At 34.8% G+C, this 19,423-nt stretch overlaps 1 protein-coding gene across 1 annotated transcript; it reads left to right on the top strand.

Moving 5' to 3' along the window:
• The first annotated feature begins 8 nt into the window (after positions 1–8).
• LOC141813338 (uncharacterized) lies at positions 9–17,278 on the top strand. The gene is made up of 13 exons (XM_074701286.1): positions 9–514; positions 1,573–1,722; positions 1,823–2,035; positions 2,120–2,209; positions 5,269–5,385; positions 6,459–6,728; positions 6,899–7,055; positions 7,703–7,780; positions 9,016–9,116; positions 10,676–10,846; positions 11,987–12,061; positions 15,769–15,861; positions 16,776–17,278. The coding sequence occupies exons 1-13, from the start codon at positions 116–118 to the stop codon at positions 17,097–17,099; spliced, it is 2,238 nt and encodes a 745-aa protein (XP_074557387.1). The 5' UTR covers positions 9–115; the 3' UTR covers positions 17,100–17,278.
• The last annotated feature ends 2,145 nt before the right edge of the window (positions 17,279–19,423 follow it).

Here is a 19,423-nt window from a genome sequence, read left to right on the forward strand (position 1 = left end):
CGCCGTCGTGCATTTCTTCCCATTCTCGATTCTCTCATCGTTTCTCTCGCTCCGCGTCTCAGGGGTTGCGACCTTCTTGCGGGGACCCGAACTGTGGGGTCGAGATCGCACGGGCATGGCGGAGGAAGAGGAGTTCGCGAGGGCCGTTGAGGATGGGTTGAAGCTGGCGAAGCGGGTGTACGCCGGGAAGGATCGGCAGGTCGCGGGGCCGCCGATAGTGCTGGGAGGGATGGACAGGAAGGCGGAGTCGTTCCTCCCTTCGGCGCCGATGGTGTATGCGGTGATATCCGACCCCCGGATCGTCGACAACCCGGACATTCCCAGTTACCAGCCGCACGTGTATGGACGGTGCGATCCGCCGGCGCTGATCCCGCTCCATATGGGGGATATCGGGATGGAAATAGACTGCCTCCTCGACTCGGCCTTCGTCTCCGTCCACGGCCGGTGGCGGGTTCATTGCGTGATGCGTAATAAGAGTTGCAACTGCCGGTTGGCTGTCCCTATAGGCGATCAGGTAGAGCGAATTTGTTTCTGATTTCCCCCACAATTTTTTTGCGTTTGCTTTTCACCCTAGGATTACCTCGAAGCTGCCGTTCATATCGGGAAGAGTAAGTTTTTTTTCTGTAAATATTGAATTGTCATTGCGGAGAAGCAAATATTATCGCCAAAAATGTAGTCCCTCTACATCCTGTTCCTACTTTGCTATAGACTACAAATGAAGATTTCCATGGTGTAGTGCGTTGATAAACAGTCTAGCACGTTAGTTGCTCTGATATCATCTTGGTTGAAAGATTGAAGCTCCAATTGCTCCCAATTTCTAGCCATAGTGACCAAAATACTAATGTATGGTTTTAGGTGGTGTTATGGCACTAGAGAAATTATCTTGAAATGATGAAGGTTTGTAATAATACTAGGTATACAATAGACCTAAGATAGGATAGCTTAAAGGCTTATAAATTCCTAACTTCTGCTAGGGCTTGCAGTTAGTTTTGTTTACACATTAACGAATGAAGTGCACTGCTATAGACTATGATTTGCATAAATTTTCATCGACATTTGTCTTTTTCAATTTGCTTGATGTTGATAATAAACAGGCGATTTAAGTTAGCCCTAATAGCCTAGTTAAACCATAAATATGGTGTTTATTAACTTCTGAATTTGACACAGACGGAATATATTTAACTAACCCTTTAGAATTTTCTCTTCAGTAGGTTTAAACCATATGGTATTTAGTAACTTCTGAATTTTCCACAGGGGAAATATACTTAACTAATTGTAAATTTCCTCAGTAGGTCTTTATATCTTCAATATATAAAAGGGATTTACAACTTATAACGTCCTCAGCAGGTTTTAATATCAATACTGATATACAGCTTATTTTGTTTCCTGGACTGTTTGACTATAAATCATGTACTGGTACTGTGGTACAGTTCCAAGTCAAATAATCGTGTAATAGTATGAATCATCTGAAATTTATGCATTCTTCCAAATTTTCATGGTTGTATTGTTGCTTTGCAAGTCTACAAGCCTTTGAATCTATTTCTTATAAACTAAGAAGGGTGTCGCTAACAGGGTTCAGTTCTAGGTGTTGAGATTGAGGTTGGTGGAAGATCATACCATACCCAGATGATTGAAGAGGAAGAACGTAATATTGGAAATACTGCTGAAAATGAAGGCAGTGGCTTCCCAAAAGGACGCATATTTTACTTAACAATTCCTCAGGTGATTCAGCCATAAACATCTGTCTATTGCTGGCCACATGCTCTCTTCTAAAGTTCAAATTACTCATATAGGCAATTTTTGTAATGTCTGTTTTGCCAAGGTCAATGGAGGATCAGACATTTCTATCAAAGCAAGATGGTCACAAAAGTTGACATATAATGATGGCCAATTCTTGGTTAGCATACCTTTCAATTTTCCAGAATATGTCACACCATTTTCAAAAGTTGTTGCAAAAAAGGAAAAAATTCAGTTAAACCTGAATAGCGGTTTCGGAAAGGAACTTCTGATCCAGAAGATAAGCCATCTTCTGAAGGTGATGATTGTGGTTTATTATTGAACATTTGGAATACATGGACTCAGTCAGATCTGTTAATGACATTTCTAATTCCTTTTCCAGGAAAAAAATCGCCAAGCAGGAGAGTTAAATTTTTTGTATGAAGCAAATGTTGATAGTTGGTCAAATAAAGATTTTGAATTCTCATATAGTGTAAGTTCCAATTTTATTTTCATTTTGCATAATATTGAATGTTTCTTTCTTCTGAAATTGGTTGTCTTCATGGCAAATCTACAATTATGAGACTAATCAAACATCAAGGTATAAAATATCAGTATCATTATCAATTTGATCTATAGCACCCTACCCATTTCAACATAGGTTTCTGGTTGGTGCTGTTAGTTCAAGGTGACCTAGTTTTAGACTGGCTTCATGTCGCCCATTTCAACACAGGCTGTTGGTTGGTGCTGTTAGTTCATTGTGACCTAATTTTAATCTGGCTTCACATGATCTCCTCACACTTGGCCTATTGTTTTTTAAAATAAGAAATATATCAATTTCATACTATGCAAAAACAATTCGAAATGATACCATGTTATTCAAGTGTAATACTTATAAATAGTTGCATCATAATGTATTTTTATAGCTATTATTATATCTAAGTCTTTGATTGATCCAAAATGCAGGTTTAATCAAGATATTCTTGGAAATCAGATCTATAATAGGTGTAACGACTTGAATTGGGTTCTTTAGGGTTTAAGATGAGCTTTATGAGAGGAATCAAAGTATTATTGATTAGGTTGGTATGGATTCAACTTCGGCTTAATTTAGACTTTAGTTTCAGCTGAATTATTTTGAATTGTACTAAATTCAATTGTGAACAAATTAATATTGATCTAGGTAAAGATAAGTTGGGCAAAGATACTATTAACTATCTTCTTTCTCACCTTTATGTGGCAAAAGGTCATACTCTGACTCCGGGCGCCTCACACGGCCGGTCCCACAACATCTGTAGAGAGGTAAATCATGGAGGACTTTGCCTTGATGTAGTGGCCCCTACATGGGGAGGTCAAGAACCCAACAAGTATTTCGCCGCTCAAAATTGACCCCAAGACCTCATCTGGCAAACTCCCATGTAGTAGCCAACTGCGCCAATTTGTGAGGGCGTCTTCCTCAAACTTCTTCTGCAAAGGTGGAATCCACCAACTCGGCCCCACGACCATCTGTGAGGAGGTAAATCGAGAAACTGTAGTTGGTTACGACCAGGAGGGTATTGCCTAGCTTCGCCAGGATTCGAACCCTTGCCCTCTTCTGCAACTCTGCTGCGTCGTAACCAACTCAGCTATGCCCCGAGGGCGTCTTCTTCTCAACTTCTTCTGCAAGTCTGCTGCGTCGTAACCAACTCAGCTATGCCTCGGGAGCTATCTTCTTTCTCAACTTCGTATCTACATGAGATGGAGAGAGAGAGAGAGAGAGGGGGGAGGAGAATCACATGATATTGATTGCTAAGTGATGGAGAACATGATTGTAGGATTGAGATCCTACCAAGAAATGGAAACAATATCATAGGCTTAGATCGTAGGATTGTAAAATACTACAATTAAGAATATTTTAGTTAACATTTATAGTTTATATATATATATATATATATATATATAATTTTCAATATATTGTATTAATATGAATATTTCAAATATTCATTTCAATATCATGAAACATAAATAAATTATTCATATAGTAATATATGAAAAATACAACACAACTGTTAATGTTCTATCTTTATACAAGTAGCAACTTCTATGAGATGAACAATAATTAAAAGAATTTTTCTACTTCAAGTTCGAGATATATGATAGTAACAATAATTATGAAAAATTCTTTTATTTAGGAGTCACAAACGATCATATACAATTGCAAATTTCCTTAAATGATATGTCATGAAAAAAAATACTTGCTATATTAAATATTGATTGTTAAAGCATCTGATTGAATTTAAATATATCCTAATTAAGGTTGTTTGATCGAGATCCTACACATGAACAACAAGAAGATTAAATCATAGGTTCATAAGATTCTACTTGGAATCTAGAACGTTGAGGTCAATTTGGATCATAGAATCATAAGATCCAAAGTTCTAGATTGCAATTTTTGACTTCCAGGGTAAAGGACATGGTGATCTCATTGGCTAGGTGACTAGCATGCTTGGCATCAATGTGTGGTCAGACAAGGAGAAATAAGAAATTGAGTAGGTTAGAGGAAAATTAATAGAAGAGGAGGAAGGGGAAGGAGAATAAAAGCATAAACAAAAAAATATCTCGGTAGGTCACTCTCCTTTCCTGGTCACAGTTGGGAGTCTGAATTGTTTAATGCATACATGAACAAGGGTATCTATAATGATTGATTTTGTATGATATAGGTGAATACATAAATTTGCCCAAGAATGCATTGTTTCAATTTCAGTCCACGAGTAGTGGTTTCCTCAAGTTGACAAGGAGGAACAAAATTTGAAACCACGTCATGTCTTACTTCATTGCTTTACATTATCTACTAACTTGTAGCAAAACATGACCATGGAAACTGCATTGCCAATTGCAATTGTGACTTGGTAGTTAAACTTTTATTCCAAGTGATAGCTTAGAACAGTCATAAATTTATTTACTATTCTATTATAACCTGAAAGGCTGAGACCGTGGATTTCTATGCCAAATAAAATTTTCAATGCGTTATTAGCATGCCATGTGCACTTATCCTAAAGTTTTAAACTAGTTTTGCCTACTGCATATAATATGTTCTTTTTGTTTTTTTTAATTAGTTGAAATATAAACAGAATCTTGCTCTTGTGCTTAGATCAATTCAGTGTTAACCAAACATTAGAGCTAGCAAATGCTTAAGTAATGGAGAATAATTGACTCAACCAAATTGCATTAGTTAGAGGTCAATCTCATCAATTTATGTCACATTGAGTTAACATTTGTTTGTTTGAACTGTGGTCGAAAATAATATTACTTTAATACTTGAAATTTCTTTCAATTGTAGCACAAAAGGATAGATATGCAAGATGAACTTTTGAACATCAAGATGCAAGTCCTAATTATGTGGGTTATTATTTTAACCTTTTTAATTTGAATATGCACAATACGACAACTGAGTGTTTAGTGCAGTTAATTTTGTCTCTCATTTGACAATTTAGGTAAGGAAATGAAAAAAATAACCTTGTGCTATTTTACGAAATGAGGCTCACAGTTCTATCATTTTTTTGTTGTCTTCATCAGCTTTATTCAAATGACTTGTCTGGTGGTATACTCTTAAAATCTCCAACAACACATGATGGTGACCAGAGAGATATGTTCTGCTTTTATCTTTTTCCAGGAAGTAATCAGCAAAAAAAGGTCAGCCTCTCCACAATTTCAACAATGCTTCTCGTGTTCAACTCAATTCATTTATTTGGTTCCAACCTACCAATGATATGTGACTTTAATTTTCAACTGGGGACCATTGTTGCGTTCATAGTGTGTAATGTGGCTACAACACGACTGAGTGCGGTAGTGGGGATCAAGCTTGCGGGAGTGGGTGGCCGTTTGGATGGGAACAGGAAGCTATCGATTGGGTGGATGTGGGCAGCGACAAAATGGTGGGGTGCAATTGAAGGGAATGGCCTCGCATGAAGATAGGGAGTCACTTTGGATTTTAGTATAGGAATCAAACTAGGTTCCGCTGTGACATCAAGTGATGTAGCATCAATACACACAACCTTATACAAAGGGAAACCCCTCATTAGAGAAGATAGTGGAAGTCTTATTATTGCCTATGATAATTACATAGGCAATGCACCACTTTTATAAACTTGACCTTTCAAGAAACTAGGAAATAAGGAAATACAATAGTCCTAGTTAATTGATTACCCTAAAAAAAATAACAAATGAAAAAAAAAACTACCAAACATTTCAAATTATTTTCAAACAACTAAAATTGAATTTGAAAACCAAATTTAAAAGTATCTCTCAATCTGCATCATAGATATAAGTCATGCTGATCAATATTGAGTTTCTATAATCTATTAGGATGGTAAGTTTTGACTATGCTACTTGGCATGGCACTAAATTTCAAACCATGGTCAAGAAAACAATTGTTGTTAGTTGTTACCATAGATCTTGATTTTTTTGAAAAGATTTACTAAACATCTATTGTTTATATCAGAGAACATGTAAGTGTTATTTAAGCTTCTAATTTGCTCTCCTTTTCTCTCTCCATGATCTTATATATGTTGTACTTCCATATATAACTCTGAGCACGCAAAGAATAAGCTTATTACTTTAAAGGGAGCACACCATATGGTACTTTACATATCAGGGAACACCTTTTAATGTTAGGTTACTTGTAATTGTATATTTTCCTTGAAAAAACTTCTGCCAAGTTATTGTATAAATTTTCTATTTGGTTTTTTTTTTGTCAATTGAAACAGGCTTTCAAAAATGAAATTGTCTTTGTCGTTGATGTAAGCGGAAGCATGCATGGAAAGTTAATCGAGAATGTTAAGAGCTCATTAGCTGCGTCACTGTTAGAGCTCAGACCAGGCGATTTGTTTGATATCATAGCTTTCAATGATGAGTTGCATTCTTTTTCACCATGTTTGGAGCATGCTACGGAAGAAATGGTAGAAAATGCTATCCAGTGGATGGATAAAGATTTTATTGCAGAGGGTGGAACAGACATAATGCACCCCTTAAAGGAGGTAACTTCTTGCTTAGCACAAACTTTACATATCTATGTATGTTCCCTAGCTATTTGTTCAAGTTCCTACTCACTTTTTCTGGATGAATTTTAATTGTGTTTCTAGACATTGTTGTTTGTATTAGTAAATCTAAAATAACGATTGTTGTGTTATTGTTTCTTTTCTTATAGGCAATTGGTTTACTATCAAGTACAAATTGTTCGATTCCACAAATTTTTCTCATAACTGATGGAGCTGTTGAAGATGAGCGCAACATCTGTAGCACCATTAAAACTCTTTTGGCAAATAGTGGATCTATATCTCCTCGGATTTCTACATTTGGCATAGGTAAGTTATATAGATCAGTAGCTTCTTATTAAGTTGCATGATTTTGTGGAAACTGCTCCATCCCAGTACTTCTTGTGATTGGACTGCATATGTGAAGCATCAAATTAAATCAGGAATGTTTGCCATAAATTTCTTAGATAGGTTTCCGCTGTTTACATTTGCTATCAGCTCACACTTCATGTACTTTGGGTGACAGTTAAAAAGTTTAACTAAATAAAGTTAACCTTGAGACTAACTGCAATGAAATTTTGAAATAACAAATCGATTCTGTTTCTCGTACATATATATATAATCTCTTGTTCCTGTTTCCTAGCTGTTTTATGCAACCAGGATTCAGGGAAGTGATTGTCAACAATCTCTAATACATTGGAATTTGCAACTTCATGACAACATTTTTTAGTACTAAGTGTAGCTAATAGGTAAATTGCCTTTGTTTTGAATTTTTTTTATTGTGTAAGATTCATTTATTCTTGGCTTATCATAAATTTGTGGAATATGCAATCCATATGAATCTCAGCGATGGTTCTAAGTTTTTTTATTGAGGTTTTTGTGACGTCTCTTCCCACTTCATCGTTGCTACTTCTTTGGAAGACTATGCCTTATACATTGTTTTCAGAAGATTCATTATGCTGAAAATAATTTTTTAGGTTCTTATTGCAACCATTATTTCTTAAAGATGTTGGCTTCTATTGGGAGGGGGTTGTATGATGCTGTATATGATCCAGGTCAGTTACATTTCCAATTATAACAAAGTTCCTCAGGCATCCTTAATTTGGTTTAATGTTGTCAATTTAGGAGTTATTGCTACAGTGATTGCTTATGTGGCAACCATTTCAATTTTCATATTAGATGAAATAAAACAAATTTTATATCATCTAAGAGCAATTAGGTGCAACTTAAAAAAAATGATAATATGAGAATTAGTCTAAAATGACATAGTCATGCCAACACCTAATTGATTCTATAATTAAACAAGTTAAATGAGTCAGAGCTATAGCTACGGGATGTACATCAAAGAAAACTTTGCTTAATATCATCAAATGTGATTTAAGGGATATAACCTAGCTACTTCAAAGAGTTCAATGGAGGGAAAAGATTCCTATAGCAAATCTTTAGTAGTTGGGACTAACGAGGCTTGATAATGTTGGTGATGATGAAATAGTGGTGCTTTCATCAAAATTATTTTAGGTTACTAAATGATTCATTTTTCTAACACAAGTAAAACTTGCTATAAATGACCTAACTTATTGGGGTTAGCTGTATGATTCTGGTTATTTGACAAAAATTTTTGCAATTAGTTCTGTAATCCGATGATTTGAAAATCTTAAGATTAACGAATGGTGTAATTTTGGACCAGTTAATATGCTTTCTTGTCACCCATTGTTATGTGATTATGTCTAGTATCTTGTTGTTAAAAGCATCATCGTGAGGGGAATGAATAAAATCTGTTTCTACACAATTTTGTTTATGAAAAAGTAAAGTGGATCAAAAAGTAGCTTCTAAGTTTGTACTATTCCAGTTTTCTATATTGTTTGTAAGACCAACTGCCTTTTTGGGACCTGTACTGAAAACTATGTCATCTTTTAGGAATAGGAAAACCATATAGTTATATTTTTAGCGTACTTCCTGGATTCATTGTGTACAAGGTAGAAACACCATGCAATTAAATTCTTCATTTTCTATGAAATTACGGCAGACTACTTACATGTTACAGCTTTAAATTTTTATATGGCACAAGATTAATCAACAATTATTGTCTACTGCTTAAACTATTACTACAATGTTTTAGTCTATATATACAGCCAGAAATAGATTTGGGTTAAATGCCAGGCTTTAGATCTATTTATAATTTAAAATACTTCAGTTGTATATTTGGTTAAAATTTTCTTATATTCTGTAGTCTTTAACTTAATATTTCTATTCATATTCATTATTAATTGCCCCATATGCTTTTATATAGATTCAATAGGAACACGTATTAAGAAATGGTTTAGTAGAGCTTCATCAACCATAGTCGCAAACCTGACAGTTGACAGCTTCACTGACCTTGATGAATTTGAGGTATGTTCTGCAGATTCAGGTGATCTTTATGAGAGTTTCTTATTATTTGAAATCGATTTGGCAGAAAAGGAGAGACCATGTTCCTGTTTTTGTGTTGTGAGATCTCTTACCATCTTCTTTCATGTCTTCCAAAATCTTGATGAAACTTGCAACTTCAAGTATAACATTTAAAAATTCTGTGTTGATGTCAGATTCAGTATCAGTCCGGAAAGATACCTTTCTAGATACTAATTTCCTAGTTTATTTACTTCCAAAAACAATAACATTTTAACTTTAGCATACTATACTAGTAAGAGACTTTGAATAATGTCTTCTTATTAGTAGTCCCTACTAATACTAGAATGTCTCTTTCATTGATTATTTTATATAATAGTTAGTTAATTATTGTTAAAGGTATGATGCTCCATGTCCATTAGTCTCACATTTACAAGTGAAGTGGTTCATTATATAAATTGTGATATCTTTCCTAACAGCTTGCGCTTTCAGCTTGTGGTTAGTCAATCAACTTTAACATGGCTTGAGAGCACGAAGTCCATGCATGGCTCGAATCCTCCTATGTAGAAAAAAAAAAAATTAGGCCTGTAGCTATAAGCCATGTTGGGCGTGAGGGGGAGTGTTAGAGGTAGCATGTTCTATGTTCATCAGTTTCACATGGACAAGTGCAGTGGCCCATTTTATAAATTGGAGCATAGGTCCCAACAGTTTGAACTTCTTAAAATCAGTGATTAGCTAATCAACTTTGACAATTATAGATATAGTTGTGTACATATATTATGTAGTTTATAAATTATTGTCATATCTATGCCTCTAGATAACTTAAAATTGTAATATCTAATTTAAAAAGAATGGTTAATCAAGGTTTAAAATCTTGATCCGTGTCGAGGTTTCAATTTCAGATCGAAATGATATTATTTTGGTATCATATCCTACCGTGCTGATATGACTTTGATTTTTTTTAATATAAAATATATTATTAAAAATAAAAAATTAACTTAAATATTTAAAAAAATAAAAAAATTGAAAAAAATTAAAAAATATATAAATAAATAATTTTTATTATATATTTTTTGAATTAAAATAAATAGTATATATATTAAATTAATATGATAGTTATATTAGGATTTAATAAAGCATATTTAAATTATCTCAATTATAGTCGAGAGTTAATTGAAATTATTAATCAAAGTTTTAATTAAACTCACGCACGTCAGTCCCGCGACCCACGACCCAACAGCGCGCGACACCTCCGGCATAGCCATCAGGGTCGCGCAAGCCCTCCAGAGTTGTCGTCATAGTCGGGCAACCCTTCTAGCGTGATCGTCGGGGTCAAGCAACCTTCTAGCGCGGTCGGAGGAGTCGTGTGACCCTTCGGGTGCCAAACGAATTAATAGTTTGGACCTTATAAACTCAATAATGGATAATCCAATTTATGCAGGTTAGTGTCAAAATTTATGAATATATATATATATATCAAATTTATCTAGCATTTACCTCATTATCTGGTTCTACATTAATTTCTATGATAAAACAACCTCAAAGACTGTTAACTGTTCTTTCAGGTCTACTCTATTAATATTCCAGATCTTTCAGCTCAATGTCCACTGATAATATCAGGCCGATTTTATGGAAGATTTCCAGAGACTCTTCAAGCTAAGGGAATCTTGGCTGACATGACTGATATTGCTATCGACTTGAAGTTGCACAACGCAAAAGATTTTCCTCTTGAGAAAGTAAGAAACACATTTAGTAAAATTTCCTTTGTGTTATATGAAAAGAACCTATGGCCAAATATTTTAATCTGAACATCCTTAGCAAGCGTGACATGAATTTCTTATCAAAGATTAATCTCCACAACTTTGGCTGCATGGTATCATCTGGTAAAAGTGGCCTGGTCTTGGATTCAACAAACTACGATATGTTAGTACAATGCTAGTTGCCCACACAATAATCACTAAGCATGCTGACTAAATGTTTGCATCGATCAGCAAGTAATATTTATGTGTGGAAACCAATGCTGGTTCCTATTTAGCTTTCTATTTGTTTGAATCTAAAATTTCACAATAAGATTAAGGTTAAGAAGTAAGATCTGATTTTAAAAAAATTAGTCTTGAGAAAGAACCTTTATGGAGTTTTTGCTGCAATTGCCTCTAAATTCCTAAGTCATAAAGCGATGTACTGACCCTGTATCTATGCTGATTTCTTGTTTGTCTGCATAAATATTACCACCCTACTCTTCCAAACAGTATATTTTTTTATCCCAGTAATGCTTATGTGATCGTGTCTCTTGCTATCAGATATTATGCATGGATGCTTGTGCACAAGCTAGAAATTGATATTGACAGATGGCAGGCTTGAAGATGGAGCCTTAAGAAAATGGAAGACAACTCATAACAAGAAAGCTAGATTCTATTAGGGGTTCGAGAAAAATCATTGGTAAACTAACTTGTGCATGCTATAGAGCAATAAACATTGCAGCTCTAACCACGTAGACTTAGAATGTGAAAAATCTGCTAGGATAAAAGTGATCCTATTTGAGGCTCATAAAATGAATAGCAATCAAAATCATATACTTTAGAGGGCAAGATCAGATCTTTAAACTTTAAGAAGGTATGATCTTCATGTTTGACTTGGAAATGGATTTTTTAAACTTTTGAAAGGTAATCACATGAACTTCGTTTGACTTGGAACTGGGTTTTGTTATCAGAAACATGTTGGTACTGTAATTTATAATTGAGTACCGCAAATACAATTGTGGCTTCAAGATTTTTTATCACTTTATATATTTTTATGCCCATGTAGTTGCTGTATCAGATTACCACCACTTTCTACAGACCCCTGTATAATAATATTTTTATCGAATGTATTCACAGGCTTTGGTCAAGCAGCATATTGATCTTCTTACAGCTCAGGCATGGTTTACTGAGAGTAAACAACTTGAGGAAAAGGTTTGATGCAACTATACTATTAAACTATGACAAGCTATACTTCTTGTTTATAGGATCTAAGCAATGAAAACTTATTTGCATAAATTTTGTCTTACCTTGCTTTTATTGTCCCAGAAATCTTATCCTATTCTTTCATGTGTGTTTTAACCTTACTGTGGATCAGAGTCACTGTTTCAGATTTATAATGTAAGCTGTAATTATTGCTGTTGGTCATTATTATCCTCATGCCCCCTAGAGCAATATCTAGCAACATTTACTTTGATGTTTAGTTGCTCTTATGGAAAAATAAACTTTTGAAAATTTTCTGCATGCAATGATTTTCCCAGTTATATTGCATCTGCAGTCGCTAGATGTAAATTAGTATTCTTATGCTGATATGGAATCAACTTATTTTTTGTTAATAGTCCAGCAACATGTGTCCACTTGTGTTTGATACTGGACAACAATCTCATCCTTTTGTTTCATTATCAGTTCAACACAAAACTATTGCTATTATGTCCCACACTAGGTTCATTCTAGTTTACCTTTTTAACTTTGTATATTCTAGTTTAATGTTCAGTTAATTTCTCTACATGTTTTATTTGTACAGTGAGTTTATGTTTTCTCTTGATGCAAAGGTTGGACCTATTCAAGCCTTTGCTCAAGTTGAAAAGAAAAAATGAGAAGTTGCATGTGTGCATGAAAGATAAAAGAAGCCTAAATGATGAAAGGGATGGTGCCTAAAATTGTTCTTTCCGATGATTTCTTTGATCTCTTCTGGTCATGTTATTCGACACTGTTCTCTTGTAGTCATGTTATTCACCACTCATCAAACTTCCGCTTAGCTTACTAGTTCATTTCACTTGGACTTACTTGCCTTTGATTTTTAATTAGGAGTTACACCACCTATATGAAATCTTTATTGGAAGTTTGGATCTCTGTTTCCATTAGCACTTTAGTTGAGTTGACCTTGTTATGGATAAATCACAACGGATAAAGAAGTCTATCAACCACTAGAGTTGGCTTGAATGTTGATTGGGGGAAGTTGGCTAGAATAGATAGAGGTGAGAGGAGTTTAGTCGATTCAGGAATTGTAGCTGGCTAACTCAACCAAACTAGGGGGAGCTCGTTCAAGGTGAACTTAAATCAGTCAAGGTGAATTTTGCTCTACCAAAGTGAGTGAACTTGTGCCAAGCTGACTTGAGAGAGAGAGAGAGAGAGAGTTTAGGACAGGAGCTATTGGGTGTGTGATAGAATTAGTTTGGTTGGGCCTTGATGGAGGAGTTTCTGGGTCTGGGTGTCTGATAGAATTAGTTGGTTTAAGGTGGAGATGAATGAGAATGGGGATGGGTGTGGATTGAAGTGGAGATGGGCAACAAATTATCGCTTGGAGTTGCGTAGAGTTATTTTAAACCTTCAAAGTTATTGCAGCGTGATGAGTTGCCATCCGATTCCCGAGTTACATGTGGAATCCCTGGACTTTGACTGTTGACCGGCACTGTTTCCCACTCTGTACATTATGAACCAGCAGATTCAACCCCGTTCACACAATTTATCACCCATGTCTGAACACATGTCTGCGTGTGCATAGAGTGGGCAGTTTACCAATATCAGACTTGGTACATCACTAAATTATATTAGAATTGTGGGCATCATCCTCGAGTGTCAGGCTGCCTTATCAAACTGTCCAAAAGTATCATGCATCTAAACCTTATATCTGACTTAAATTAATCCTTCACTTTATTGCAACTACTCCCAGAAAATTTCTCGTTGTTATTATCCTAATGCAGTAATCACAATACATTTTTTTGAAATTAATTAATTCATAAAATGCAATCAGAAAGTCTCATTGTTCTCCAAGTTTAAGCAATCTGAATATAAAAGCAACAGTATGAGTTCTTTGGGGCCAGTTTATGATAATGCACTAGTAGTTGAAATGATTGACTATGCAATTCCTCTGACTTAATGATATTAAGTAGCAATGTTCTTAAGATTCTCTGGTAGTTTGAAGAAAAAATGCTGCAATTCAGTCAGGTTTAATACCGAAATCTGGTAAAGTTTCATTTCCCAACTTCAAATTATTCTATGAAATAAGCTCACGCTCCACCAAAAACGACTACATAAATACATCTGCACTTATATATGTTTTTTTAAAAATCAAAATCATGTATCTGTCTGGAGCTTTGTAGGTCCATAATCTCTAAATAAATACAGTGAGTAATTTTTTATTATTAGTACATCCTTTAATTTAAAATACTACTGCCTACGTTGGCTTGAAGAATGCCCATTTTTTCTTTGAACTTTCTAGCAGCAAACCTCTTCATCACTGCATGCATGTCCGTGAAAGATCTCTTATGAGACATGAACTCTTTGATTCTATATTCATAAACAGTTGTCTGATTTTAGGCAATCAAAATTATTTCGACCCGCATGTTCAGTAAAAGTAAACACATAAAAAATGAAACTCTATAGGATCGAATATCCCCGTAAGAGTTTGTATTTTTATGGAAAATAATTTGTGTAAAATATTTTTCCAAGAAAATGTTTACGGGAATATCTATTGTGTTTCCTTGTTTGGCAGTGATACAGGGAAAATATTTTCCCTTCCCTTCCCTTCACACGAGTTGGTTGGCAGGGAAAATTGTCAGCCAAGACGGTTGGTGGTCACCGATTGACCAATCAGCAGGGTCAGTTGGCGATCATCAATCAATCAATGGGGATGACTGGTCCATCCCAAGGGGTAGTCAATTGTCATCAATCAATCGGTCGAGTAGGGCACTCGTTGATTATTGATCTTGGCCAGCCTAGTAATTGGGATGGTTAATGGTTGTTGTCAGCTAGTAGGTATGGTTGAAAATCCACAGTCAACGGCCAATGATTGGTCAACAAGGATGGTTAGTGGTCACCTGCCAAACGGCAAGAACAGTTGACCATCAAGGATGGTCATCAATCAGCCTACCTGCCAACAAGGTCAGCCGACCATTGGACTTGAGTGTAGGCAGCGGAGGGGCCTAGGGGAGAAAGAGGAGTGAGTAAACTGCTTGGGTGGGGGAAATGACTTCTGCTTGTTTCCAGTGAAAGTCATTTTTTCCCAAAATGCTTTAATTATATTTAATATTTGACAATAATTTTCTGCCACATTGATAAAACATTTTTCGACAAGATACATTCAACTAAGTAGACAAACCTAAGTTCCCTAAAGCAGTTCAATCTAACTTTCTTCATAAAACAATGTCAAAATGGAAAGCCAAGGCAACTGATATCACTCTTTGGCTTTGCAATGAGGTTGTTCCTATCAATTTGGAGTTAACGACCTGCACCATCATATTATCTTTAGAAAAAATTTATTTGATTTATCGAGCATATTCCATCAGTTTTCCATTCCAAAAGTTCCTCTCTTTTTTGTGTGTTTTTTATTCCTCTTAAATTTTGAAGTTTTGTATTTGTTGAGTAAGTTTCAAGTCTTTGTTCCTTCTTTAAGACATGATCACTAACTTAATTCTTTAATACACTAAAAAATTCATCTAACATTCTGAAAAGAAAATATGATCAATTTTTCTTATACTGAGATTCTCTTTTATAAGACATGTCATTTCTTTGCTGTGCGTCTAGCTTTAGTAATTAGCAGTGTACCCATGATAATGTTGAAATATATTTCAATGTTCATAAGAAAGTAGATGAGTGGTTCTTATAATCTCGTAATTTTTTCTGTTTACTTGATTTTACAGGTGGCGAAATTAAGCATACACAGTAGCATTCCTTCAGAGTATACATGTATGGTTTTACTCCAAAGTGACACCGTAAAGGAGGCAGTAAAACAGGTACAGGTTATGTGCTAGTGCACTTATACCTCATGCAATGTGAGATTTTCAAATTTCTGCTAGAAATAATGCATCTATTCTCGAACAAACTGAGAAATAGGTCTTGCGAACGAAAAAAAAAATCATCCTTGTTACTTTTTCCTAGAATATCTCCCAATCTACGGCGCCTAATAGCTAACAACTTGCATTAAAAAATAATGATATGACATGCTTTAGCTATCAAATAGGGATTTGGCAACACCTGTCTTTAATTTTGTTCTATGAACTACCAGGATCCAAAAAGATGAAGGTATGTTTTTAAAAACTGTGCTTGATGTTCCTTCTCATATGAGTGTATGCTTTGTCAGATCTGATAGCTCACATTTTCATATGCAGTCATATTGCTTTGATCCCCTGTCGATCTCCTCAAATAATTTAGTTGTTTATATTTTATTAGTTGACAGTTTAGATAAGAGAGATACTACACAAATCAAGCTTAATGCAAAATTTTATTTCAAAAGTTTTGGAATGTTAGCTAGTTATTTCAACCAGGAGAAACCAATGAATCATACGTGATTCAAATGAAAGAGGGAACAGGGTGATAATTATTAGTATCAATTAAATAATGTAAGTAATGGATATGATATCATTTTAGTTCTTGCGCATTATTTTGCAACCCATAAGTTCTTCATGATCCCCTCGCTCTATTAGAAACTTGGATCTTATCTAGTACATGTCATGAAGAGTTTTGGCATTTTGTTATTTGTCTTGCAGGCATAAACTATTTATTATAGTTTATTACTTTATATAGTGAAGTTCTGAAAAACTATTCAGTTTCATTTACCTTTTCCTGATACGCTTCTTAGAGCCTTGGAGTTCAGCACCTTATTTCCTTTATCAAACCCCAAGCTGATGGATTTTATGGAACTGGACAGGTCAAGAAGAAAAGTTCCCGAATGCGTGCAGGCCAAGGATACAACTTTCCAACTGTGGTGCATGGAGTGACCATTGGCTTCGGAGATCCAACAGCAACCAAAGAAAATCGCCAATTCGGGGCTCAGAAGGAGCCCGAGATGCTTGCCATCTACAAGACCATTGGCTGCTGTAGCAAGATAGCCTACTGCTGCTGCTGCCCGTGCTGCATAAAAACATGCAATAAGCTTAACGATCAGCTTGTGATTGCATTGACACAGCTCTGTGCAGCTCTATCATGCCTTGCCTGCTCAGAATGCTGTAGTGATTTATGTGGCGCCGACTAGTTAATTATATTCCTCCCACGTTGTCTCTTCGTACGTATATTGTTGCGATTTGTTATGTTTATGTGTATGCAGTTCGTGTTCTTGTTCGAGTTGCAAACTAATGTTACATAGATGAGTGAGTTGTATGATATAATCCCTCTTGTATGTATTCATGGTTCCTGTAAAAATTATGAAAAAAAAAGGAGAACATTATTGTATAAAATTGATTGACTACGATAAGTATTCATAAACTCGTGAGCATTTGGATATGAACACTTAGTTCTTATCTACCACACTATTTTATCTTTTACTAATGGGGTACTTAGGTTATAAAGATACCTTAAAATCTCACTTAAAGTTTGATATTTATGAAAGAGTGTTCTTTTTTTTTTGTTTGTCGATAGATTGCAAAATTGTGGTCATCAGCTATGGTAGAGCTAGAAATTAATGTCTACTAGGGTTGATCTCAGGTTGAATGAAAAAAAGGCCTCTGGGTTGATTAGGTTTTTATAGTTCCCGATTTGATTAAGTCTTCTCCAACAATATATTCTCTCTCACTTTCTTTCGTATAGCTCTTTCTCAATTTCGTTGGGCCTCTAGCTACAAAATTGCACAGTTTGATCGTGATTTCGCATCTAGGAAGTCAATCATGGCCTTGCTATTTCAAATTTTTTAAGTATATAATGATTTTCAATCAAAATCCATTAACAACCTTATCTTGCTTTGATTGGACTCTGTATAGTCAATTCTATTAATTGCCTTATGTTCCACTGACCTTGTTATTCATGAGAGTTTATTTATAAAAATTAACAACCTCTTGCTTTGTACTCAATTAACACATAGTCATAATTTCATATACAGAGCTTAGATATAATATCGCACACCATAGATTCTCTACACTCTTTTTTTTTTTAATCCATACTAGGTTTTAGTATTTTAAATTTTTTAGATTCATCAAGTTTCGATCAAAATTTATCGATAACTTTAACTAGTTATGATTGGATTCAATCCAAGTCCCAAGTCTAAAAGATGTTTATATTCCCATTGAATTTTATCATGTCCTAAAGTCTCAATTTCATAACCTTCTTATCCATGCAGAACCTATTTATAAAAATTCAATTTACGTGCTAATTAACACAAAGTCATAATTTCATATAGGATATATTAAATATTTCAAGTTATCACTTTACTATTTATTTTCAAAATTATTAATTTCAAAATTCAATATCACTATATTCATTCAAAAATTTGAATTTGATTTTGAAGATTCAGTATTATTGTTGTGTTAATTTTTAAATGATAATACCACTATATTATTGGTTTGAGAAATCTTGATTTTGAAAGTTCATTATCGATTTTCAAAATTCAATATCATTGTATTGCAAGGTTCGAGAAATCATAATATTACTGTATTAATTTTGAATATTCAATATTATTATATTAAAATTATAATTTTTTAATTTATCTTCTCATAGATAATCGTGAAATCGATTTTACGAGACTGTTGGATGGTAAATTTCATCTTTTACTGGATAGATTGATTTTTAAAATGTTGAATTTGAGAAATTAATATATTTTATTGTTAGTTTTAAAGGTTTACTACTATTTTAATATTGATTTTAAAAATTCAGTGTCTAAAAGTAGGCTGCTTAGAAAACGTTCAATCTGTCGATTCGACTGTTTTTATTATTATTATTATTATTATTATTATTATTATTATTATTTTAAATTGCAGATCCAATCAGAATTGTTAAAAGAAGAGATGCAACCCCACTTGGAAGGCACGCCACCTGCAGCAGTCACGCCACTGATGTCACTGCTTAGCCAGCTAACCCGCCATTTTCTGTGCTCTTCAGCATTCATACAATCAAAATCAGACGACGCCTCCGCAAATCCCACTCGCAATCTTTCCATTCTGGCGAAGCACCTTCTTCATCCGATCCTCAAGGCAGCTGCGTCGGAACCCTAAAACATGCATGGACAGCGAGCAGCGCTATCACATGCTGCCTTCTTTTACTGATTCATCCTACTGTGTGCCATCCTTTGCCACATTCTCCATTCAGCATCATGCATCTCGAGGAGAATGATGAGCAGCCCTGGCTGCAGGATATCTATCCCCTCCAGGACCACATGGAGGAGCTGCTTCTCTCCCACCCCCAAAAAGATGCGCTTTTTTCGAGATCTTATCATCTTTTTTTTTCTCCTAGTTTATCATATTCATATTCTGACTTATGCTCTCACGATTTGAATACTTCAACTAGATGATCTATCATATCCTAAACAAATTACTGGTCAATCTAGATATTCAGCTTGGTGTTCATTACTGTGCAGATAATTTATAACTC

Source organism: Curcuma longa, chromosome 20 (genome assembly GCF_044706935.1).
Source record: "Curcuma longa cultivar G26 ecotype Majalengka, Jawa Barat chromosome 20, ITB_CL_G26_1.1, whole genome shotgun sequence".
NCBI lineage: Eukaryota > Viridiplantae > Streptophyta > Magnoliopsida > Zingiberales > Zingiberaceae > Curcuma > Curcuma longa.